At 41.9% G+C, this 26480-nt stretch overlaps 1 protein-coding gene across 1 annotated transcript in view; it reads left to right on the plus strand.

Annotated features, from left to right (window-relative positions):
- The first annotated feature begins 6343 nt into the window (after window positions 1-6343).
- Window positions 6344-26480, plus strand: part of MTHFD1 (methylenetetrahydrofolate dehydrogenase, cyclohydrolase and formyltetrahydrofolate synthetase 1) — a 150972-nt gene continuing 130835 nt past the window's right edge. Inside the window, exons 1-4 of the mRNA XM_030214776.1 lie at window positions 6344-6501; window positions 20248-20332; window positions 22728-22787; window positions 25385-25438. Coding sequence (XP_030070636.1) covers window positions 6464-6501; window positions 20248-20332; window positions 22728-22787; window positions 25385-25438 — 237 coding nt within the window. The 5' untranslated portion in view covers window positions 6344-6463. The remainder of the gene's footprint in view (window positions 6502-20247; window positions 20333-22727; window positions 22788-25384; window positions 25439-26480) is intronic.

Consider the following 26480-nt stretch of genomic DNA (forward strand, 5'->3'; position numbering starts at 1 on the left):
AGTCCTCCTGTAATTAAACTCTGGAAGTTGTTGTCAGAGAATGTAGTAAAAGCAGTTAGCTTAGTGGGGTTTAAAAAAGGTTTGGATAGCTTCCTAAAAGAAAAGTCCATAAGCCATTATTAAGATAGACTTGGGGAAAATCCACTGCTTATTTCTAGGATAAGCAGCATAAAATGTATTGTACTGTTTTGGGATCTTGCCAGGTACTTGTAATCTGGATTGGCCACAGTTGGAAACAGGATGCTGGGCTTGATGGATCTTTGGTCTGTCCCAATATGACAATACTCATGTTCTTAAGAATTCAAGTTTTGATGATATGTTTGGTATAACCAATATATAACTAATGAAGAGAGAGAACTTGAGTGTGCAAAATGCTGTTCCATATGCTCAAATCACTTATAAAATTACCTAAGTCTTTAACTCATATGGTAGCAGAAACAGTGTAACTGAACAATCCAGTGCAGCTCTTCTCCCACCCTTGTCTCCAGAATGTCATTGTCCTCTTCTTCCCTTTTCTCCTCAAGAACTATACTTTAATTTCATTTTGATGTCACATGCACAGCCTGTATTCCTATTGGCGTTACAGCGTTGAATTGGAGACTACCGGAAAGATTTTGGAAGTGAGAGTGGATGTAGCACTCTCCCCAATGTTTATCGATCAGCCAGTATTTTGATATATTATCTGCCGTCATGTTTCTATAGGAATCAAAGTACAGCATCATCAGTGACATCGGACTTCTGATGCAGGCCAGGTGGCCGAAGCACAGGCCCGTGTCAAGTCGTGCCTTGTTTTGAATTAAAGTGTTTACAACACCGTCACTGACTGAGTCATTGTCATCTTCGCTGTGTTTGTTTGCTATTTACGCTGTTTGGGAGGACTGTTCTTCTGTTTTACTGCTTCTCTAACTTGGCCACTGCCTTGTCACACTAATTCATAATCCTGAAGTCTCTCACCTGGTCCATACACATCAGCCTCTTGCCCCTACCATATATAACTATTTGGGGTTTCTACACCCCAAGTCCATTACTTTGCACGTTTGCATTAAATCTTTTGTAGGTCACTCCTTATGTTCTTCACTCTCTCTGGGGAGTCTACTCTGTTACAAATACTCGTGTTATAATTGCTTGTTATTGTTCTCAACCTTGAGCAAGTCTCCTTGGAAAGGAGGAATAAAAACTGTACAAAAGTAAATAGAGCAAACACCAACAGAAGGTGATCTCTCCACAGGAGAACCAAGACAAACGAACAAACAGTGGATCCAAAAAAAACTCCTCACAATGAGTGTCTTCCTGAACAAGGTCTTTATTCAAATCTGCACAAATGACCCGACACGTGACGTGTTTCGGCCACAAAGGCCTGCGTCAGGGGTCTAATATTGGTTGATGCAAAGAATACCTTGTTAATCAGTTGAAACAAAAGCCCATAAACTGCTGAATGGGATAACGTAAGTGACGAAACGCTGAAATGCTCTGTCATGCGCTGACAGAGCATTTTAGCGTTTCGTCGCTCACGTTATCCCATTCAGCAGTTTATGGGCTTTTGTTTCAACTGATTAACAAGGTATTCTTTGCATCAACCAATATTAGACCCCTGAAGCAGGCCTTTGTGGCCGAAACACGTCAAGTGTCGGGTCATTTGTGCAGATTTGAATAAAGACCTTGTTCAGGAAGACACTCATTGTGAGGAGTTTTTTTTGGATCCACTATTTGTTCGCTTGTCAAAAGTAAATAGATACATTTCACTAAGCTTGATACTTTGCAGCTGCGTAGCTACCCTGCCCAAACTTACTATGAAACTCAATCTTGATCAAAGACCCATATAGAAATAACTGTATTTACGTTTGCATGGCCCTATGCGGACCAGTTTGGTGGGACCTGCCCTCTCCAGCACCAAGGGATTTATTAATTTATTTAAACAGAATTCTTTAACTTGATTACTATTGTAATCTTAATGATTTACAAGATTGGGATACCCTGGACCAAAAGGGCAATAAAATGGCGCTATTCCCTTGAGAAGAACAAAACCAAAGGAGGAGGGGAAGAAGATTAAGGGCAGGCTGGTGGTTGATGGGAGGATTATGGAGCATCAGTGCCGAGCAGTATGACTGCCAAGGGAGAGGGGAGGAAGAGAGAAGGCTGAGAGGGAAAAGAAGCTTTAACTTTTGGTCAGCTGGTAGTTACAAACCTGAGTCAGTTAAGTGTGGAGCCCTGGCTATAGGAAAAGGGGATGGGATTTAATATACCACTTTACTGTGGTTACAATCAAAAGGTGATGATGTGGAGGAACTGAAATTTGTATTTATTTATTGCATTTGCATCCCACATTTTCCCACCTATTTACAGGCTCAATGTGGCTTACAATGTTCCGTCATGGCAATCACCATTTCCGGAGTGAGAGATACAGAGTGGTATTGCATTAAAGTACATGATTGACAGAGTAGATTACGCAGTCAAGTATAAAGAGTTCATATTCGGAATGAGAGGTAAAGTGGTATTGTGTTAAAGTTAATTCGTGGTAGAGTAAACCTTGGTAATCAAGGATAGACAGTTGGGTTTTATCCAGTTCTGGTTTGAGTTTCATTGTCTGGTATTTAGGATGGATCATTGTGGTATGCCTTATTGACAGGTTGGTCTTCAGTGATCTCCTAAAGTTAGTTAGGTCACGCATTGTTTTCACGGCGAGTGGTAATGCATTCCATAGCTGCGTGCTTATGTAGGAGAAGCTGGATGCATATGTTAATTTATATTTTAGTCCTTTGCAGCTGGGGTAGTGGAGGTTCAGGAATGTGAATGCTGATCTTTTACTGTTCCTGGGTGGTAAGTCTATGAGGTCTGACATATAGACCAGGGCCTCACCGTAAATGATTTTATGAACCAGAGTGCAGATTTTGAACGTAATACGTTAAGTGGGAGCCAGTGTAGTTTTTCTCTTAGGGGTTTGGCGCTTTCATATTTTGTTTTTCCGAATATGAGTCTGGCAGCTGTGTTTTGGGCAGTTTGGAGTTTCTTAATAATTTGTTCTTTGCATCTGGCATAGATTGCATTGCAGTAATCTAGGTGACTTAGCTCCATTGATTGTTCCAGGCTACGAAATATTTCCCCTGGGAAGAAAGGTTTTACTCTTTTGTCTTTCCACATTGAATGAAACATTTTCTTTGTTGTATTTTTCGCATGACTTTCTAGTGTGAGATTTCGGTCAATTGTAACTCCAAGTATTTTCAGGCTATCTGAAACCGGAAGGGTATAGTTTGGGGTGTTTATAGTGGCGGGTTTGCTCGTGTTGTGTTGTAATGAGAGGATGAGACATTGTGTTTTTTCTGTGTTGTTTTAATTGAAACGCATCCGCCCATGAGTTCATGATTTGGAGGCTGTGATTGATTTCATTTGTGATTTCTGTTAGATCATGTTTGAACGGGATGTAGATTGTGACATCTGTGTAGATGTAGGGATTAAGGCCTTGGTTGGATAGGGATTTGGCCAGAGGTGTCATCATTAGGTTGAAAAGGGTCGGTGAAAGTGGTGATCCTTGGGGTACGCCACATTCTGGTTTCCATGGTGCTGATGTATTCGAATTTGATATCACTTGGTATGTTCTTGTGGTTAGGAAGCCTTTGAACCAACTAAGTAAGTATCCTCCAATCCCAAAGTATTCTAGGCTTACCATGTCGAACGCGCTGGACATGTCAAATTGTAGGAGAAGTACACAGTTGCAATTGCTTGTTTGAATTTCGTTAGAAGAGTGATTAGTACAGTTTTGGTGCTATGGTCGGATCGAAATCCTGATTGTGATTCGTGTAGTATTGAGAATTTGTTTAAGTAGTCGGTAAGCTGCTTGGTTAACATACTTTCCATTAGTTTGATTGCCAGAGGGATAGATGCTACCAGGCGGTAGTTGGTTATGTCACTTGTTTTTTTCTTTGAATCCTTAGGTATTGGTGAACCTGGAAGATGTACTGAACCAAACTGACAAATTAAAGAGTAGTAAATCACCTGGACCGGATGGCATACATCCAAGAGTACTCAAAGAACTCAAGCATGAAATTGCTGATCTGCTGTTAGTAATATGTAAACTGTCATTAAAATTATCCATAGTACCTGAAGATTGAAGGGTGGCCAATGTGATGCCAATTTTTAAAAAGGGTTTAGGGGTGATTCGGGAAATTACAGACTGGTAAGCCTGATGTCAGTGCTGGGCAAAATAGTGGAAACTATTATAAAGAATATATTTATGGAACACATAGAGAAACATGGTTTAATGGGACAGAGTCAGCATGGATTCAGCCAAGGGAAGTGTTGCCTCACCAATTTGCTTTATTTCTTTAAAGGCGTGAATAAAGGTGAGCCGGTTGATGTAGTGTATCTAGTTTTCAGAAAGCTTTTAATAAAGTTCCTCATTAGAAACTCCTGAGAAAGTTAAACAGTCATGCAATAGGAAGCAAAGTTCTGGTGTGGATTAGGAATTGGTTATTGGACAGAAAACAGAGGGTATGGTTAAATGGCCATTTCTCTCAATGGAGGAGGGTGAACAGTGGAATGCCACAAGGATCTGTAGTGAGGAGATTAAATTTGTAGATGACATAAAACTATTCAAGATTGTTAAAACACGAGCAGACAGTGAAGTATTACAGGAAGACCTTAGGAAATTGGAAGACTGGGCATCCAAATGGCAGATGAAATTTAATGTGAACAAATGCAAGGTGATGCACATTGGAAAGAATAGTTCGAATCATAGCTATCTGATGCTAGGGTCCACCTTGGGGGTAAGCACTCAAGAAAAAGATCTAGGTGTCATTGTAGATAATACACCGAAATCTGCTCAGTGTGCGGTGGCAGCCAAAAAAGCAAAGAGGATGCTAGGAATTATTAGGAAAGGGACAGTGAATAAGACCGATAATGCCTCTGTTTCACTCCATGTTGCGACCTCGCCTTGAGTATTGTGTTCAGTTCTGGTCGCTGTATCTCAAAAAAGATATAGCAGAATTAGAAAAGGTTCAAAGCAGAGCGACTAAAATGATAAAGGGGATGGAACTCCTCTTGTATGAGGAAAAGCTAAAGAGATTAAGGCTCTTCAGCTTGGAAAAGACGGATAAAGGGTGATATGAATGAGGTCTACAAAATCCTGAGTGGTGTAGAATGAATAGAAGTAAATTGATTTGTTACTTGTTCCAAAAGTACAAAGACTAGGGGACATTCAAGGAAGTTACATGGAAATACTTTTAAGACAAATAGGAGAAAATAATCTTTCACTGAACGAATAGTTAAGCTCTGGAACTCATTGCTATAAAAGCAGTTAGTGTAGCTAGGTTTAAAAATGGTTTGGACAAGTTCCTGGAGGAAAAGTCCATAGTCTGTTATTGAGACAGACATGCGGAAACAGCTGCTTGCCCTGGGATTTGTAGCATGGAATGTTGCCACGATTTGGGATTTTGCCAGGTAGTTGTCACCTGGATTGGCCACTGTTGAAAACAGTATACTGGGCTAGAATGACAATTGGTCTGACCCAGTATGGCTACTCTTATGTTCTTATTCTATACAGGTAGGTAGTTTATATCTGGGGCAATGGAGGGTTAAGTGACTTGTCTTGATTCACAAGGAGCTGCTGTCAGAACTGAACCTAGTTCTCCTGGTTCTTTTAGGCCATTGCACTAATGATTAGCCAACTCCTCCACTCAGATCTATGGCTTCTATACGTTTAGGAGGCATTTTATTTATTTGTAACATTTGTATCCCGCATTTTCCCACATATTAGCAGGCTCAATGTGGAGGCATCACGTTGTTTTATCACTTTTATGGATATATTTTTTCTCTCCCTGTTCTAACCATCCTATGTATTAATTTGAAAACTCGTATGCAAATTGCAATGTCAAAATCCAGTTTCTTGTATCTGCAACATTATTATTTCTTGTGTTAGTAATATGAACATCTGGGATCTCTCTTCACTGTCACACTTGACTTGTGTTACATTTCACGGCGGTTAGTTATTGACCATCACCCTTCAAAACAACACTGGTTCCTCTTCGTCTGGACGTCCTTCTAGAATAGGAAAGGCCGAAGGTCACCCACATGGACTCAGGTAGGTTGCTTGCATCCATAAATTACGCCAAACAAACTCATACACATAACTTCCGCTTTGCTGCAGTGCAAGCCGCAGCGAATCTTAGACTTTAAGCAAGAGAAAGCAAGCAACTCGAAAGCAGGAGAATATGCCCCCGCCCCCTCCCCAGGGAAAGCCTTGGATTGGCTCTTCCACTCTCACGTCAGAACCGCCCCGGAAACTGGAAGGAGGAGCCGACGTCTCTGCCCTGCCCACTCTCAAGCGCGGAACGCGACGTACGGCGCAACGCGGTTTGCGTAGCTGTGAACCGCCGTCCACGAGGGTAAGGTTGCTGGTTGCTGCTGGGACTGCAAGATCGGTGCGTTCGTGGCTAAAGTAGGTGCAGGTGGTAGCAGGCTGAAGCAAGTCATGACTGCCCAGGTTCTGAGTGGCACAACTGTCTCAGCGTACGTACACAATTATTTTTTCATTTGCCTTTTTTGCACGTATCGGAGCTTTTTGGGGGGGAGGAAATGGGATGTGTGTGTGTTTCTCGGGGGGCGTTGTAACCGAGCCTCTTAGAGATTAATGTAAATGGCATGTATGGGATGGAGTCAGTGGAGTGGCCTTTAGTGCATTAGGCTGTTAGCGGGCTAGAGCTGTAGGTGACGCCCCAGGAATCAGAGCTGAAATATTGAAACGATTTGGGGTTGAAGCATTGATATCCCACACCGAATGTGTTGAGTATGCGGCGTCTAATGGTCTGGAGCAAAGAAAGTAAAGTCGAAGTGGATTGTCTGTTATACAACGGTAGTAAAGATGAAAGAGAGAACAGCGGCTATGGTGCAGACTGCAAAGGCAACTTTGTGCCGTAACCCTGCACTGGGAATGTGCACAGGTTGACGAGCAGAGCTGTACACTGAGGCATATTTTCAAAGCACTTAGCCTTCCAAAGTTCTATAGAAACCTATGGAACTTTGGAAGGCTAAGTGCTTTGAAAATATGCCTAGGAGCCAAGTTTTCAAAAATACTGCGGGTGCTAAACCCAACGGAAACTCTGTCTCCCTGAACACAGTCAAGACGTTTGTTTAATATTAGGACTAACAGTCTGGCTATTGTATTGCAGAGGAGCTCTGGATCATCTCTAGAAAAGGTGTGGACATACAAAGAAATAATTCTTAGCTTTAGCTCCCACTGTGGAATCCTCATAAACGGGCTTGGGGTACTACAAACAGACACGCTACCAGCAACACTTGAGCTTGCCTCGCAGGAACCTAAAAAATCGTCCAACACTCCTGCACTTAGGACCTGATGATCAAAAGTAAATGTGGGTGCTAGAAGTCACTAGCACCTGCATTTACCCAGTGCAGATGATCAGAGGGGGGTCTGCTGCAAGGAATACCGTAGAGCTCATTTAAATGACCTCTGGTATTTTGCACATACAATCGTAGCACTGTGATAGGAGTGTACTACCGTCCGCCTGGCCAGGATGAACAGATGGATGCAGAAATGTTAAAGGAAATTAGGGATGCAAACAAACTAGGCAACACAATAATAATGGGTGATTTCAATTACCCCGATATTGATTGGGTAAATGTAACATCGGGGCACGCTAGGGAGGTAAAATTCCTTGATGAAATCTACAAACTGCAAAGGACTTAAATACACAACAACTTAAGCATCCGGCTTCTCCTACATAAGCACACAACTATGGAACGGGCTCCCTAAAGCTGTAAAAACAATCCATGACCACCTAAACTTCAGGAAATCACTAAAAACCACCCTTTTCAAAAAGGCCTACCCCAGTGATGAAACGTAAACCCTTCACCCAACAACACAGTATGACCAATGATCGTACTGGACAATATACATTCTTCATTTAAATGACCTCCAGTATTTTGCCCATACAATCAGAGCACTGTGATAGAAGTGTACTACCGTCCGCTTGGCCAGGATGAACAGACGGATGCAGAAATGTTAAAGGAAATTAGGGATGCAAACAAACTAAGTACATAAGTATTGCCATATTGGGAAAGACCAAAGGTCCATCGAACCCAACATTCTGTTTCCAACAGTGGCCAGGGTAGGGTTAAATGGCAATTTTTCTCAATGGAGGAGGATGAATAGTGGAGTGCTGGAGGGATCTGTACTGGGACCGGTACTATTTATAAGTGATCTGGAAATCAGAACAACAATTGAGGTGATTAAATTTGCAGTTGACACAAAACTATTCAAAGTTGTTAAAACACATGCAGACTGTGAAAAATTGCAGGAAGACCTTAGGAAATTGGAATGCTGGGCATCCAAATGGCAGATAAAATCTAATGTGGACAAATGCAAAGTGATGCACATTAGAAAGAATAATCCAAATCCATAGTTACCTGATGCTAGGGTCCACCTGGGGAGTTGGCACCCAAGAAAAAAATCTAGGTGTTATTGTGGACAGTATGCTGATATCTGCCCAGTGTGTGGTGGCGGCCGAAAAAAAGCAAAAAGGATGCTAGAACTTATTAGGAACGGGATGGTAATAAGAACTAAAATATTATAATGCCTCAGTATCTCTCCATAGTGTGACCTCACCTCGAGTATTTTGTTCAATTCTTGTTGCAGCATCTCAAAGGGAAATTAGAAAAGGTTCAAAGAAGAGCGGCCAAAATGATAAAGGGGATGGAACTCCTCTCATACGAGGAAAGGCTAAAGATGTTAGGACTCTTCAGCTTGGAAAAGAGATGGCTGAAGGGAGATAGGATTATGTAGGCAATCATGAGTGGTGTAGAACAATTAGAAGTGAATTTTTTTTTACTCTTTCAAAAAGTACAAATACTAGGAGGAAGTATTTTTTTCTCTCTGAATAGTTAAGCTCTGGAACTCGTCAGAGGATGTGGTATCTGAAGTTAGCATATCTGGGTTTTAAAAAAATTTGGACAAGTTCCTGGAGGAAAAGTCCACAGTCTGCTATTGAAATAGATATGGGGAAGCCACTGCTTGCCCTTGGGTTGGTAACATGCAACGTTGCTACTTTTTGGGTTTCTGCCAGGTACACGTGACCTGAATTGGCCACTGTTGGAAACAAAATACTGGTCTAGGTGGACCATTGGTCTGACCCAGTATGGCTATTCTTATGTAGGATTTCAAATGGCGATAATGGAGTGGGAAGAAACATCCAAGTCTAAAAAGGATGTTTTTTTAATAGACCTGTTTCGGTCACTCCAATTACAAAAAGGTGCTCTGATTGAGCAGCTAACTACTGGAGGGATTAAGCTATGATCCCTTCTTAATCCCTCAGTAGTTGTCCCCTTCCCTCTCCCTTGAAAGTGAATTTGAAAAGGAAAACTAGTCTTTTTCATCTCCAGGTATCCTGGCCGTTTTGAGCAAAGCAGCAAGCAGGATAGAGGAGTAGTGCAGTGTACTGTAAACTAAGGGGCACAGGTTCAACTCTTACTGTAATGATTATTTTCTGGAGCTCCCTCAAGGAACATAAATATTGTATCTTGGTGGTGTAGCCACTAGAGGTCAGCCCCTCTCCCTCACTTTGAGCTCAGGCCCCCTCCAGTCCTGCACTGCACCTGTTAAAGGACTGGCGGGGATGCAGAAGCCCTGCCAGCCAAAGGAATTCCCTGCCAAGCTGCACCTTCCTCACGCTGCTGCAGTAACACGGAAGTTGGCGGGGTTCTTCCATTCACCAGCTCGGGGCAAAACCCCACTGACTTCCAGGTTACTGCAGCAGCGCGAGGAGAAGGGGAGCTGCTCGGTGGGAGTTTTTTTGTTAACACGCGTTGATGGTTAATGCGCATTAAGCTCTAATGAGCCCATAGAAATGTATAGGCGTGTTAGCGTTTAACGCACCTTAACTTTAAAGGCGCGTTAAGAACGCTGATGCACCTTAGTAAACATACCCCTGAATGTTCCCTAGTGTATGTGTACATATAAGCAGGAGTTTTTCATTTTGTGATTAGAGTGGGATTGCAGCTCTTGAAGGAGTCGGTGGCCGTCTCTCTGGCTGGTTTTCCTGTCTGAAATCTTCTATTATTTGAAGTTTAGCAGCATGCCAGGGCAGTGCTGTGTACTGCACAAGCTGCTTGTTTTGGGGATACTTTGTTCTTAGATAAACTGTGTTGTAAACATCAGTAGAAGCACTAGGACTGGTTTTTGCTAGCTCTGGGTATTGATCTTGTGGCTCGGTGAAGAAAGCTGCAGCAGACCTGTCTGTTCACAAGCCCCTTTCTGGGAACCTGGTAAAGACTCGAGCTTTTATGCAATGGGATTTCATGTGAATTGAGTCACAAGAGTCTTCAACCGGCCCCCCAAGTCTATTTTACAAGAACAGGGATTATAGCAGTGAAAAGGATTTAGGGGGGAAAACCCCATTTACCTGGCTGGGGTGGCTGTGGCAGTCCCGATCCTCGTTGGGCTGTTTTTTGACTCATTTTTATCATTGGAGGCCAGTTTTGCATCTGAGATGGTTTTGGTGGAGGCAGGCGCAACTTTCTGTGTTGCCGCTTAGTAGCAGAATGAAGCTGGGGTGAGCAGGGATTCGGAAAGGGCATAGGCCGCTGGAGCACTTGAAGCTAGGGCCTACATTTTTTTAGCTTATCTGGCAAGCTGCCCCTAAGCATCGGAGGGGGTCACTTTGGACTGTATTGGAGGGTAGGGGTAACCTGCAGAGCTTCTTTGAGACCAGGTAAGGTGTCCCTCAACCTCAGATTTTAATTAATATTTTTTGGGTACTTTTAGGTGCCATGGGGCTGGGGTTCCCAGGGCTAATTTTTAAAAATTATTTTTTGTGTGGATCTCCTGGGGTCTCCATTAAGTGGGTCGTAGGGGTCTATTGGCATTAAAAATCATTTTAAATGGTAAACTTGATGGTTTGGTTGCAGTTCAAAAATACATAGTTTCGGAGGCTCATTTGGTAGCGTGATTGCTTGCGTAAATCTCTGGGGTTGTATTTCATTTTTCTGGAAGGACGTGTTATGGTTTTTTGGGAATTTTGCTTATTTTTTGGAGAAAAATTACGTAACATCTGTAATTGTGAACATTTTAAAAATTTAATCATATGGTTGGATTGGTACATACTTGATGTAAAGTTTGTGTGAATTTTATTTAAATTTAATGGATTTCTGTGGAAAAATTGTTGAAACTGATTTTCCCCATTAAACTCTATGAGAAAGCACATTTTCAAAAGGGAAATTGTTACAGTAAAAGTTTTAAATTCTGTCGGGAAAAAAATGTAATTTCCATGAATTGACTGCTGATTGGCTGGTGGGGGGGTGGGGGTGTCACGTGATGCAAGCTGAGTCCTCACTGACACAGCAATGGCTGAACAGTGAGTAGGGCATAGGAGCAGAAATCTTGACAGAATGTAGATGTGTGTAGGGGTGTCTCTGTGGTGTGAAAATTACAGAAAACGTTTAAAAGTGTAAAAACTGTTTGAGAACAGTATAGTTGGGGGTGTTGTGTGCCTAGGTGACTAAGAGCAGAGACGCCAAGGGTGGCCCATCGCAATGCTGGAGATTGAAGGCCAAATGAGTGAGATTTTTCTCACGAGTCCTAGCCATGTGTAAAACTAGTTCTAGGAGATGCACATTCTAAAAACTGATATATTCCAATCAATAAATATAAAATAAAATAATTTTTTCTACATTTGTTAGAGATGCCAAGGATGACCCATCCAGAAAAGTGACATGTACCATCCCAATAGGTGAAATTGAAGGTCAATGAGTGAGGTTTTTCTCACAGTGCATTCAATCTATACTTTGAAATGGTTATGAAGAGACTGAAGCAGGGGCGTAGCCAGACCTCGAGGTGGGAGGGGGCCAGAGCCCAAGTTGGGGGGGCACATTTTGTTCCTTGCCGCCCTGCTCCTCCCCACCCACTGCCGCCGTCATGAGAGAGATTTGCATGCACTGCCTCCACTGCATGCAAATCTATTCATAAATATTCATCGTGGATATCCTGAAAACCTGACTGGCAGGGGTGCCTCCAGGACCAGGTTTAGCATAGGAATTCTTCTTAGCAGGGAACTGTGATTATTTTTTAAAACATTTTATTAGCAAGAAAGCCCACTGAGTTTCAAATAGCTAAAACCTTCAGCTAGAAATCTTATTGCTGCTTTGCTTAATTTTTCTGCCCATAAAAATGACAGTGTTTCCTATCTTTGCAAGACTTCATTGGTTGCCAGTTAAATTGTGTACAATGATTTATTTTACAAGGATATGCCCCACAATATGCTAGATTGGGTCTGTTACTCATGGAGTATTAAGTCTCTAGTACTATATGGTGATACCTTATCTTTACACTATCCAAACCCAAGGGGAGTTTGTTTGAATAGAATGTTTTCTATGGGGTTCCCTTATCTGGCATCAACTGTTTGGAATGTGATTCCATATCAAATTAGGAAACTACAGAATTTATCTGTTTAGAAAGTTACTAAAGGCTTATTTTTAAAAATATCAGGTGTTTGATGTTGGCTCTTAAAATTGTTGTCTGTGATAATTATCCCAGAAGATGTCTGGTCTCATGATTTCTGGAAGCTGCATAGGCGGAATATAATAATTTTTTTGTAGTGTAATAAATTGAGTAGGACATTTGTCTAATTGATGGTGTGATCTAGAAATTTTATTTATCAATTCATATCTTCCATTAGACAGTCTGAAAACTACTTCATAACCTATCCACTGGAATTAGATCGGGTTCCTGATTATGTAACGGTACTAAAAACTCTTCTATATTTTCCTTGAATTGAGTTTGAATATTAGTAATAATTGATTTGTGGAAGGTGGAATTTCACAAGAATTATCCGTCACCTCTGTGGTGTCTAATAGATGTTTTACCACTTGAAAAAAAAATGTTGTATTCAAGGTATCTTCACCTATCAGCGTGGTCTACTAGTTAGTTGTTGTTGGAAGGGTAGAGGGTGGCAGGAGAGAGGTTATTTCAGTTCTTTGATGTTATTTTCTATTTGTGACTTAAACATTTGTACAGAATATTATTCCTTTTTATACTTTTAATAAAAAGATTTAAATATAAAATCATAAGTGTTCGATATGTCAATATGCTGTTAAAGGGTTCTCTTGCAAGGGGCCTGGCTCGTATCCTGGACAAGGCTCGGTGTCTGGTCTTTAAACCATTGATAAGATCTCACCAAAGAAGAACTTTGATCCTGTCATACGGAAATGGAATGAGGAGCTTGGGGTTAGCCTAAAGGGGGATGACTTATTACTAGCTATAAAACATATTCCGTTTATGATACATAATGCCATTCACAGAGAGTGCCAATTTCTCATACTTACTAATTCCTTTTTTTCCCAGAAGCAAGCCTATTATGCTAGTTGTACTGCATGTTTTGAATGTGGCGAACAGGATAGTACTCTGACCCATGCATTCTGGTTATGCCCCTTGGTTCAGAGATATTGGAATAGATTATTATGTTTTCTTAGAGACATTATTGGGGAAAACATCATTCCATCTCCATTGGCCATTCTGTTAGTTGAAACTAGAACTTGGTGGATCGCTTACTCGGTTTGAACGCACTTTGGTTTATAAAGCTTGTATAATTAGTAAAAAAATGTTTCTTGCAATACTGGGTTTTAGATCACTTACCAACTTTTGGTCATTGGAAAATGTGTTCCTTAATCTTATGGTTATGGAAACTCGGGACGCTTGCTTCACTCTTAAGCTTAAGAAGAGATGTTGGTCAATTTGGGGAGTTAATCTTTACCACCACGAGCATGAACCTTAATAGTTAATGAGCTGAATCTATAACCGACAACATAAAGCCATTCTAGCGTTGCTGCCTTAATGATGCTGCCAAAGGGGGGGGGGGGCTAGCCTAATGGTTAGTGCAGTGGGCTTTGATCCTGGCAACCTGGGTTGGATTCCAACTGTAGCTCATTGTGACCTTGGGCAAATCACTTAACCCTCCATTGTCCCAGGTACAAAAACTTAGATTGTGAGTCCTCTAGGGACAGAGAAAGTACCTGCATACAATGTGTACAGTGCTGTGTATGTCTAGTAGCGCTGTAGAAATGATTAGTAGTAATAGACTTTGGGGTGGGGTTGAGGGTGTTCATTAAGCGTTTCTCCTGCTCGTCGTTTGTCATATTGCCCTTAACTAGTGGGAAAATATAAGGGCCCAGACTCTCCACACTTGGTGGTTTTCGTATTTTGTATGATATGTGTTCTGCCATGCTGGCTTTCATTTTTGCTGATATTACAACATTGACATTACTTGATTTTGAGTACGGGAGGGGGGAAGGGAGTTAGGAGAGGGTTAACCTTGTTTTGTACATTGAAAACTCTTTATTTGTTCAATAAAAACTGTTTAAATCATAAGTGTTCAAGGCTTGTGCAGACGGGGCCCGGGTCAGTCTCTCCTGCTCCTCTGTGCCGCCCAGGACCTGGATGATTGCATTAGTGCAATATCGCATTAATGCAATTATCCAGGTCACGACTCCAAGCACGAGCAGGAGAGGACAGACCGTGGGAGAAGGCAGGCATAAAGGTAAGGGGAGGGAGGGAGCAGCGGTGCAATTTGGGGTAGGGGGCGGTGCAGCGGTCCGGTTCTGCCCCGGGCCCAGCTGTGTCTCTCGATAGCCCTGAGTTGGAGGCATTTATTCCAAATTGGGCAACATGGAGGACTTTGAGTCTTTGCATATACTGTGTACAGACTCCTCCAGGCATGGTCTCTGGGCCTCCATGATGAGCATCTGGAATGAAAGCTTTAGATTATTTGTAGCCTAATCCATTTGGAGATGCCTGTGTTTGCTCTCAAGTGTGGTTCTGATAAGATGTATGCGCAGGCTGGTCATACAATCGTAAGATCTTTCTTTATGGCACTGTAGGCTTTTAACTGTCCCTGAAGATGAGTTTTTTAGCAGAGCTGTATGATTAAGATCTACAGCACTGATTAAAGTCCAATAAACTTGTTATTTCAGTGTCTGAAGTATATCACAGTATGGTAAAGTGCACTACCCCTGTCAACATTCAAAAAGCTAAATAACTGTATTAATTCTTCTGGGAGCAAAATGACTTCATAAAAACACCTACAAAACTTTGTCTTCTGATGCCTTCAATCTGATTTGGCTCCTGGCCTTAGGGGGTTCTTCTAGCCCAGAATTGCTTTAGGTTTGTTGAAATATGTGCCTTGTTTCTTTCTTTTAAGAAAGCAGAGGGATGCTGATATTGAGTATGTTTCAGACTCGGAGTATTGTGTAGCAAAATGAATTAGTGGCTTTCTTTCTGTCTTGCAGGGAAGCTGGAAATATATTTTAGTTAAGTCTGGTCTGAAAAGCATGGCCTTCAGGTTATTGCTGGTGCATTGATACACATCGATTTACAATTCGTTTTATGACTGTGAATAGCCTAACAACCCTTCAAGCATTTCAGAAGAAGTTTTTCAAGGTAGATAATGACTTGATGCTTGTGAGGAAATTGTAAGAAAAAAAGGTCTCTGGAAAAGCATGAAACTCTGCAGTAAATAAACTTTCCATTACATAGCTTCCCACTCGTTCAAAACCTGTGGCATAGTTGTGTCTATCAACCAACAGGTGGAGATAGAGAACTGAAAACTGAGCTGAGACACATCTGTCTTGGTATCTAGACCAGCTCCTTAGTTTTTTTCTGTCTTCATCAGGTGGATGAACACACTTGTCAGCCTCTAGTTCTGAATGATTTTCTTCTGGTTCAATTGGTCAACTGCTTCCCAGTTGAGCTTTTCAGGTGCCTTGAGTCTGCAGAGTCATGTCTGGAGGTCTTCAGATCCCTGTCTCTGGTGCCCCATGAATTTACTTCTTCCCTCCCTGTGGAGCTGTCCTTTTTCCAGCGCAACAACCGGCCTATTCGGAGGAGCAGGATGACCCGGAAATACTAAGGTTTTCATAAAGAGGAGCTCAGTACTCTCATTTCTGAGGCATTGGCAGCTCTTTCCACCGAGGAGCCTTTCAGCATCATGAGTGGGCTTAAAGGTCCTTTTAAGGTTTTTCTGAGGCACCATTCAGGACCTGATTACATCAGAATGGGTCTCGTTGGATGTGGGGCTGAGAGTGGGAAGAGCCATGGCTCCCCTCTAGCTGTTGTTTCTGGAGGAGAAAAAGAAATTACAGCTTCCCAGGGTAAACTCCCTTGTTATGGTGGTGACTTAGAAGACCACCTTGCCCTAAATAACCTACAAGATAGAAAGCTAGAAGGCTCACTGAAACAAGCTTTTGAAGTGGCCTCTTTGGGGTCTTCAGGCATCAGTGTGCAGCTCGTTTGTGGCAATGGCAATCTGCAGTACACCCAGCTGGGAGCAGGGTTGGCTTTTCGGATGCTGTTTATGATGCATTATAGGTTACTGCCCGCAGTGTGTCTTTGGCTGTCACAGCAAATCAGCAACTCTGGTTGTGGCATTGGGCAGCGGATGCAGCGTCAGTCATGTCTAGTTATTATTTATTATTTATTGCATTTGTATCCCACATTATCCCACCTCTTTGCAGGCTCAATGTGGCTTACAATTCATTGTGGATATTGGAAATAGAAAATATACATTTGGTTTATAGAGGGTTTGGGTTACATGGTGGTGAAGTACATGGGTGTATTACAGCAAAAGACATTAAAGACATTCCTATCTATATTAAAGATTGTGCAGTTACACGTGTTGATCTTTGTGATAAATCTTTTCGAAGAGATAAGTTTTCAGTAGTTTGCGGAAATTGGCCAGTTCATGGACCATTTTCAGGTTGCGTGGTAGTGCATTCCATAGCTGCGTGCCCATATAGGAAAAGGTAGACGCATGCAATAATTTGTATTTCAGACCTTTACAATTGGGAGAATGAAGATTGAGGAATGTGCGAGAAGATTTTATTGTGTTCCTGTGAGGTAGTTCTATTAGGTCTGACCAGGAGTTCATGATGTGTAGGCTATGCTTGATTTCGTTGGAGATTTCCCTTAGATCTTGTTTGAATGGGATGAAGATTGTTACATCTGCCCTTTCAGGGATAAACATAAAGGAATCCTGTTCCGAGGGAATGGATCCTCAGAAGCTTAGCCGAGATTGGGTGGTAGAGCCGGTGTGGGTGGGGGGGCTGGTTGGGAGGCAGGGATTGTGCTGGGCAGACTTATATGGTCTGTGCCCTGAAAATGACAGATACAAATCAAGGTAAGGCATACACAAAAAGTAGCACATATGAGTTTATCTTGTTGGGCAGACTGGATGGACCGTGCAGATGTTTTTCTGCCATCATCTACTATGTTACTAAGTGGCTATTTTTTTTTCTTACATTTGTACCCCGCGCTTTCCCACTCATAGCAGGTTCAATGCAGCTTACATATTATATACAGGTATTTTATTTGTACCTGGGGCAATGGAGGGTTAAGTGACTTGCCCAGAGTCACAAGGAGCTGCCTGTGCCTGCAGTGGGAATTGAATTGGGAAAAGATATCAGGAACTTGGTGAAAGAATTGGGGGAAACTAAGCCACAGCAAGTTCCCGATGATAAGCCGAAAGCCTCCGGTCATCTGTTTTCCGCGGGTGCTTGACTCCTGCTTTGAGACAGTAGTCGATACTGAAAAGGATCGCATTCCACCGGGGTCAAATTATTCTCATAGCCCTTCATTGGAGGATCCGTGCCCCTTTGGTCTTACTGCATATCTATTGAAAGGGCTCAGTTGAGATTAAAAGGTTGATCTGATTTGGTCATTGCTACTTCAGATAAATGCTCTACATCCATGGTGTATTTGAGGGTGTGGAGAACATTCTAGGACTTTTGTTCTGAGTGTGAACTTTCTACCTTCTCTGCTCAGATTGCGCACATCCTAGCAATTCTCCAGGCAGGCCTTTGGAAAGGATTGGCGTTGGGTTCTCTAAAAGTTCATGTTGTGGTTTTGCCCTGTTTCAGGGGCCAACTACAGAAGACGTCTCTTGTGGCACACCTGGATATCGTTCGATTCTTGCTGGCCGCTTGCAGCCTCCCTTTCATACACCGTGTCCAGAATGGAACCTTGATTTACTCCTTTGGGGTCTTCAGAAGCCTCCTTAAAAGATTTTATGCTAAAGGTGGTGTTTTTGGTAGCTGCTGTGTTGGCACGTAGGGTTTCAGAGCTTCAGGCTCTCTCTTGTCTAGATCCCTTTCTCTGCTTTTTGGAGGCAGGGGTCTCCCTGTTCATTGTTCCTTCCTTTCCTTCAAAAGTGGTATTGGTATTTAATCTCAACCAATCTGTGGTGCTTCTGTCCTTTTTCGCAGAGAGGACAAAGAGGCTCCATATTCTTTCTTGAAGCTTCTCGATGTATGTAGAGTCCTCATTAAATATCTGGAAGTCACAAATGACTTTTGCAAATCGGACAGACTGTTTTGTGCTTTTTGTTAAGCAGAGAGGCTTCCAAGCCCACAACTGATAGATGCTCAAGGAGACTATCGTGTCAGCTTATTTGCATGCAGGGAAGCAGGCTCCTTAGGCCTTGCAAGCTCATTATTTTGAGGCATACAGTTACACCCTGGGTGAAGACTACCTTACTGTCCCTGGTGGATATTTTCAAAGTGGCAACGTGGTCTATGCTGCATACCTTTGCCAAGCACTACAGGTTGACTTTGCAACGTACTCTGAAGCCAGTTTTGGGCTTTGGTCCTCTGGGGACAGTGCCATGATCCCACCCACTCTAGGGATTGCTTTTAAATATCCCACATGTTCTGGAATAGTCTGCAGCTACATAATGAAAGGAGAAATTAGTTCTTACCTGATAATTTTCTTTCCATTGGTCCTCCTCACTATACCAGAGGCCCAGCCATGGTTTCTGAGATGTTAGTTGGTGCGAAGTAATGGGTCAGATATCAACTGTCATGGTGCTTCCTGCATATCTCTCATTCTCTCTATATGTTGTCCAGAGATGAGAGAGGTCCACACGTTTGCTCGTATGGTTAGTGTTAGGTTAGCGAGTTGTTTAAGGTGGTTGTGTTTATTCTGAATTTTTTCCTTACTGCTTGTCTAAGTAAATACTGAGGAGCTAGACTGGGTGCCAAGAGAGAGATGTCTCAGCTCAGTTTTCAGTTCTCTAGCTCCACCTGCTTCATTGATGGGCACAACTATCCCACAGGTTCTGTGATAGTGGGAAGAAGTAATGGAAAGAAAATTATCAGGTAAGACCTAATTTCTCGGACTTAACCACTGATCAGAATTGGATTTGTTACTAAAATGTTCAATACAGGTACTGTTAGCACATAAAGGTACTGATACTTCTGAAAAAAAATGCAGCAATCCAGTTTGCCTGAACCGAACCTTATCTCAGTTGCTTGTAATATTTGGCTGAGTCACTAACTTTTGGAAGTTTTTCAGATTTAATGTTGCATCAGCTACTGTAATTAGGCCTTGGCTGAACCCTGATAGTTGGCACATTGGCTGCCTGTCATTGAGGACAAAAGGGCTCCTGCCCATTTGAGTGGAGATAAAACTGATGCATAGACCAGTGATTCTAAGTTTTGTTTCTGCAAAAGGAAGTGTATTTTAGTTTGGCACTCCACAGTTAGTGTCGGTGATCAGAACTGCTCTCTCGAGGTCAGAAGGTCATGGTACAAGAAATTGCATCCTTGCAACAGGGCAGAATATTTTTTTTATTATGCTTTTAATAGAATTTGGAAATACAGAATGTATGATTGACTACACAGTTTGATGCTTGGCTCTCATGAGTCTCTTTCTACCATTTATCCATTAAGTATCTGGCATTTTTTTGGGAGGGGGGGTGCACTAGTTTAAATCTAAAACAGCAGCCCTACGTATAGATCAGTTCTTTTCAAGCTCTTTTGGTCACAAATATGACCCCAGGAGACCTACCTTTCCATCCATGCTACTGCTCGCTCTCTCCCTCCTATTGTCACAGCTGTTACCGACTTCATCCCCTACCTTCCTTGAAGTCTACTTAAGCTCATCAGGAGGCACAGATGGTTTAGGTCTCACCTTTCCAGTGTGGATCCAAAACCACTTTCTAGAGCTTTGTAAGGAAGGCTAGTTATGCCTGGGGGTGTGAATCTGGAACTGAGGGGAGTGGGGTGTCTTCTTTTTTTTTTTTTTTATCCAAAACCAATGGAATAGAGAGGGAATTCATGACCTGATTGCTTTACTGAAAATGTCTCTTGAGTATTAACACATTTATGTACTTGTGTGCTTTTTAGCATAACTTCTTTTATTCCCTTATATCATTTTAGACCATGCTTTAATATTGATTTTTTTTTCTGTTTCCTCACTAGCCAAGTACGGGAGAGACTGAAGAATGAGGTGGCTTTGATGAGGGGTAAGGTCCCCGGTTTCAGTCCAGGTCTTGCCATCTTACAGGTATTGAGACTTGTTTTCTCATGAAGTCTGTCTACAGAGATGCCAGGTGTAGATAAAGAAATCATTACCTGCATTAGTTTTGTTGAATATTGTACACCATCTCTTTCAAGCATGGGTGGTTTGTGTGTTGTTTGCATTGCAAACACAGGAATTGTACTCCACTGCGGTGCCGACAAGAACTTTTCCCTGAGATGACTTAATTACTTTTATTAATGTTTTTTTTTTAATTTTTTTACTTTTAATGACTTTTTAATATGTAGAATTCCTAGCATTTATATCATTTTTACTCGTTATAAGTGGTAATTCTTTTTGGGTCTTCAACAATCTTGAGTAATAAACGAGAATATTTAAATCGCAATACAGTGCAAGAAGACATGTGTGGCAAATCCAGTGCTTTTTTTTGTAGAAAAAAAGGTGCTGGTACTCATTATGGGCGGGGTCACCACATATGACCCCACCCCTATTATAGCCACACCCCTTATACCAGCCATGGCGCATATAAACAGACATAATTGAAAATATTATACTAGTATAGGAGAAAAAAATAATGTGATTTTTTTTCATTATAAATAATTTCTGTAAGCTGTTACAGCTCCAGTATACCCAGTGCAAAATAGGACAGCAGATGTAAATTCTCAAATTGGACATATTCCAAACACTAAAATGAAAATAAAATGATTTTTTTCTACCTTTGTTGTCTGGCAACTTTCTTTTTCTATCCATATTGGTCCCAGTCTCTGATTCTGCTGCTCTCTATCTGTTCTCTTAACTCTGTTTCCAGGGCTTCCTTTCCATTTATTTCTTTACTTTCCTCCTTTCTACTTCATTTCTTGCCCTACATCCATAAGTAAAAGCTGGGTCCTCTTCCATGGAATTGACTGGAGGAGGTATAACATGTATCCAGCTTTTGCCTATTTTCTACATCCATGTGCAGTTTTTCTCCTCTCTTCCCTTTCCCTCATCTCCATCCATGTGCATCTTCTTCTTTTTTTTTCTTTCCTCCCCTCCATCCATGTCCAGCACTTTCTCCTCTCTCCTCCCCTCCATTCATGGACAGTATTTCTCCTCTCTCTTCCCTCCCCTATATCCATATAAAGCAATAATTCTCTCTCCCCCCCTCCTCCATCCAAGTCCAGCATTTCTCCTCTCCCCGCCAACTCCTCCATGCATCCATGTCCAGCAATTCTCCTCTATCTCCTGCTCTCCTCTCCATCCATTTCCAGCATTTCTCCTCTGTCCCCTGCCCTCCCCTCCCATCCATGTGCATCTCCTTCTGTCTTCCTTCCACCCATCCATGTCCAGCATGTCTCTTCTCTCCCCTCCCATGTCCAGTGATTCTCCTCTCTCCCCTTCCCTCCCCTCTCATCCATGTCCAACGATACTCCTCTCTCCCCTGCCCTCCCCTTCCATCCATGTCCAGCAAACCTGTCTTCGCTGAAATCTTTAGTTTGACCGAAGTTGCAGTGGTAAAAGCAGCAGGCAGACACTGGCAGGCAGGCTCGCCTCCTCGTCTCTTCCCTTTCCTCTCAGCACGTCCCGCCCTCGCGGAAAGGAAATTACATCAGAGGAAGGCGGGACACTGGCAGGCAGGCTCGCCTCCTCGTCTCTTCCCTTTCCTCTCAGCACGTCCCACCCTCGTGGAAAGGAAATTACATCAGAGGAAGGCGGGACGCACTGAGAGGGAAGGGAAGCAACGAGGAGGCAAGCTTGCCTGCCAGTGCCTGCCTGCTGCTTTTACTGCCGGTTCGCCACGACTTCGGGCAAACAAACGATTTCAAAGCAGAGAGCACAGGTGCACGAATGGAAGGGAGCGGGCAGGTGAGCCGGACCTAAAAAAAAAGATGCCGGTATGCCGTTCCGGTGCGTACCGGCACAAGAAAAGCATTGGCAAATCTAGACCACCGAGTACTGCTCCTGCCACATGCACGGTGGCAGGAGCAGGACACAGTGTTCAGGTCTAAAAGTCCATCTACTCAACTACAGCTGCCCATCAATGTACTATGTAAAATTCTGAGGCACTAAAATTCCTCCTGCCTAATGAATGCATTTGGCCATGGAACTTTGAAGCCCTGATGTACTTAGTGCCCCAGGACTTTTTAATTCTGAAATGCAGATGTGTTGGTACAAGCTGCAGCTGGTCCTGGGTAGCAATCTTTGCATGCCTTTTTAATTTACTAAAAGAAGGCCTTGATGATTTTGAGTTAATTTAAAGCTACTGCATCCTGTGTTTATCTGGTAAGTGTTTTTGTTCGTTTGATTTTGTTTTAAATTTTTTTAAACAGCTCTTGCTTCTGCATAACCTTTCCTTTAAGCTGTTTAATGCTGAAAGGTAGCCTAGTAGAGCTGAATTGTTTGGTAAAAATATAAAATCTGTTGTGCTTTTTTTGCCCTCTAGGTTGGGGATAGAGATGATTCAAATATCTATATCAAGGTGAAGCTGAAGGCTGCTGCTGAGGTATCCCTTGTTAATAGTAACACTTTTTTTTTGTTTGTTTGTAAATCAATTCTGATTTTTCTGGAGTTAAAATGGGTCAAGAGAGCACTGCTGTGGCTCTGGGAGGGTAGGTGGTGGTGTACACAGATCTCTCCGATTCTGCTCGTTCTTTGAACCAACTCATGCAACAGAGCCTTTAACACTTAGAAGTCTGTGAGACAGCTGTAGCTTCTAGATGACTTCTGAGGTGATCAAAAATGTAGCGAACTGTTAAAAAAAATGTAATAATAATATACAGCAGGGTACTGGTTGTGGAAAGCATTTTATATTTTTGAAGAGTGAAAAAGAGAGGTTGATTATCTAGTACAAAAGTATGTCTGTGATGGTCTTGTAATTAAAGTGTGAGGTCTTTGCAGTTTTTTTTTCACCCTGACTCAGATGTGTAAAAATTTCTGTGACAAAGCATAACATAGGAAATCTATTCTGTGGTATGCCTTTTAGAAACACGTTGTTGGGGGACTGCAGTGTCCTGTTGCTTTTTTCTGCCCTTGCCTATCTCCCCACATTGTTTTTCAAATAAAAAGTCTTCACTCCCTTGTACTTTTTCACATGCTTCTGTCTGAAAAATAGATACGCTGGTTATAGTCTGTGGTATGATATGCAGTTTTGTGTATGCCTTATGTAATGAGTTTTATATTTTGTGAATTTTTATGTAACCCACCTAGAACTGAATGGCACTGGATATAAATATTTTAAACAAATACATAAATAATGCAATTCAAAATGCATTAAAGTAGGAGGTCAAGTTCTACAACATACTCTAAACGTTCAGTGAAACTAAGAAATCTTCACTCCTTGACACGATACTTAGAGGATTTTGAAAAAGTAACAGCCACATGTCATTTGAGAATAAGTGTCTACCGGCTTTGCCGAGTGGGGTGGTTCAGTTCTTGCCTGTTCTGTGAATAGGTCAAGCTCTTTCAGGCCAGCTGGGAATTATAGGTAAACTGCAGCCTAGTCTTTGGCCAGAAAGTTTGTTGGATTCAGGCCTGGGTTTTCTTGGACTGTTCTTCTTGCTGAGCCATATGAATATTTGCTTTTGCTTAGGATCATTGTCCTGCTGAAAAGTGAATATTTTCCCAACGTCCCTGGTCTGTAGCAGACTGGAACAGGTTTTCCTCCAGGATCTGCCTGTACTTATATTGATTTTCTTCAGCAGTAGCTTCCTCCTTGTTACCTTCCTATACAGGCCATATTTCTGGAGTAATCATGGCATTGTTGAACAGTCACATTTTCACTAACTAGAGACCTCTGTAGTTTTTTCATCTAATCTTGTGCCTTTGTGATCTTCCTCAGTTTCCTTAAGTCATGGCTACCGACTCTAAGGGGAACGGCCTGATCAAAGCACTGTCTAGGAAGTTCCAAACTGCTTTCTACCGTGATGCCCCAAGGGAAATTCTAACACAGTTTGAAATGTTTTTTTCTATAGTTTGAAATGTTTTTTTTCTATAACCTTCTCCCTCCCCCCTCCCCCCATTACATAACTTTATCCTAGAGTTCTTTCAGAGGCTGTGTTCAGCATGTTTAGATCAGCTTTTTATAATAGAAACCATTTGATTCTTTACCCAGAAGTATTCAAATCAGTTTGACTACTGTGATTGGGCCCATGTGGTTCTACTTAATTTATTATGGGGTCCTTTTACAAAGGTGCGCTGAAAAATGGCCTGCAGTAGTGTAGGTGCATGTTTTGGGCGCGCACAGGTCCATTTTTCAGCGCACCTGCAAAAAATGCCTTTTTAAAATTTTTGCCTAAAATGGACGTGCGGCAAAATCAAAATTGCCGTGCGTCCATTTTGGGTCTGAGACCTAACCGCCAGCCATCGACTTAGCTTGTTTTAAGGTCTCTTGTTTTAACCGTGCAGTAATTGCCTACGCACGTCAAGTCGGTGTTACCGCCCAATTTTTGCCTAGCGGATGCACGTAAAAATTGAAATTAACCACATGGGCCACGTGGTAGCTGGGCGGTAACTCTGAATTGGTGCATGTTGGGCCTACACGGCTTAGTAAAAGGGTCCCTATGTGCCTTGCTAAGACAGTTTTTGGAACAGGAGCTAATTTGGGTTTGCTTTAGACTTAGGCAACTAAGGCCCTTTAATTGCTTCTTGAATATTTTTATAATTCAAAGGCTTATTTCCAAAACCCACTAAGTCCACTGTTGGCAAAAAAAAATGAGCTATTGTTTCTTATGGACAAAGGATAGTATCTACCAGTGTAATTTAGTTGAAATCAAAAGGGTGTTTGTCCTTTGCCTGCAGCCAAGTAAAATTCCTCTTATGGGAAATTGTGTATATGAAAAATTGATTTTTCGCTGATTGAACTAAAGTGGACTTATCGGGTTTTGGAAGTCAGCAATTCAATTGTATTTTCACATTGAACTTATAGAGTATATTGTATAGATCAGTGAAACAGACTCCTTTATTAATGCATTTTGAATTGTGCTTTAAAAAAAAAAAAGAATGTAAAGCATGTACAGGGGCATGAAGACTTCTACAAGGTACTGTACTGTGTTTGCCAAAAGACTTTTTAAGGGTAACCATTTTTATAATTTTTTTCTTTAGATTGGGATAAACGCTAATCATATCAAGCTACCAAAGAGTGCAACGGAGACTGAGGTATGGAACTTCAGTAATATTTATTGGAGAGCTAAGCTGTGATTCTGATATCATGTATCTGAGTTTTGGCCAGGTCTTAGGTTCAGTACTGCAGTGTCCAAAGCCAGTAGCTGATATGTCAAACTGATGATTAATGTCTCAAATTCTGCCTCATATGAAATGGAAAATTAGCGTGCCACAGCAGTATGGACTGGGGTCCCTGTTCTTTATGATACTAAAGGTTTGCATTTAGCTCCATCCTCAGTCATCACCAGTGGCACCAGTACTAGCAGCTTGAGCAATAAGCCAGTAGAAAAATCTCTATAGTGTGATTTGGATTAATTAAGGGGGTAGGCTGCTAATGGAATTCCATTTTAGCCAAGTATTTATAAAACAAATTCAGGAAAGTGATTGGTGGCACAGAAGTTTTAGGAGCTTGGACATCAGAAAGACTTGGGCAAATGAAGTAGCACTGGCGATCTCAGACTGGCTAGAGTGAATCTGAGGCCTACTTCCTGGTACCACAGTAGTCTGATATTTATTAGCTGCCTTTATGAAGAGATTCACCCAGGAAGATGGAAATTCATTCCTGCTGTGCTACTAAATGTTTTGGGCTTGATTTTGTAATTGGGATGCTTGTGTGACTAGTCCAAAAAGGCACCTGTTTTAAGTTGCTTTTATAAAGACAACATGGGTACCTAGGTGTCTTTATAAAATAGACTTCTAGAACCATCCCTGACGGTGTGCAAATGCCAACACACATACACACCCACTTTGAAGTCGGCGTAAATATGTGTGTGTACGCTATGTGTATCTGTATATTGTGAGCGATAGGGGGCAGTAGTGCTGCTTCCACAAAGCAAGGGGGTCACACTTCTTACCTCCCTTACACGCAAAAGCCTACACGCTGAGGTATACCAATAAACATATTACTTACCAAGTCTTGTACCAGAACTTATTACCTAAGATACAAAAACAAATGAAATGAGGTGCTGCTAGGAAAAAGAAATATTTCTACTTTAATAGGGGTAAATACTAATACAGAGACAAAAAAGAGGCACAG

The sequence above is a fragment of the Microcaecilia unicolor genome, chromosome 9 (genome assembly GCF_901765095.1).
Source record: "Microcaecilia unicolor chromosome 9, aMicUni1.1, whole genome shotgun sequence".
Taxonomy (NCBI): domain Eukaryota; kingdom Metazoa; phylum Chordata; class Amphibia; order Gymnophiona; family Siphonopidae; genus Microcaecilia; species Microcaecilia unicolor.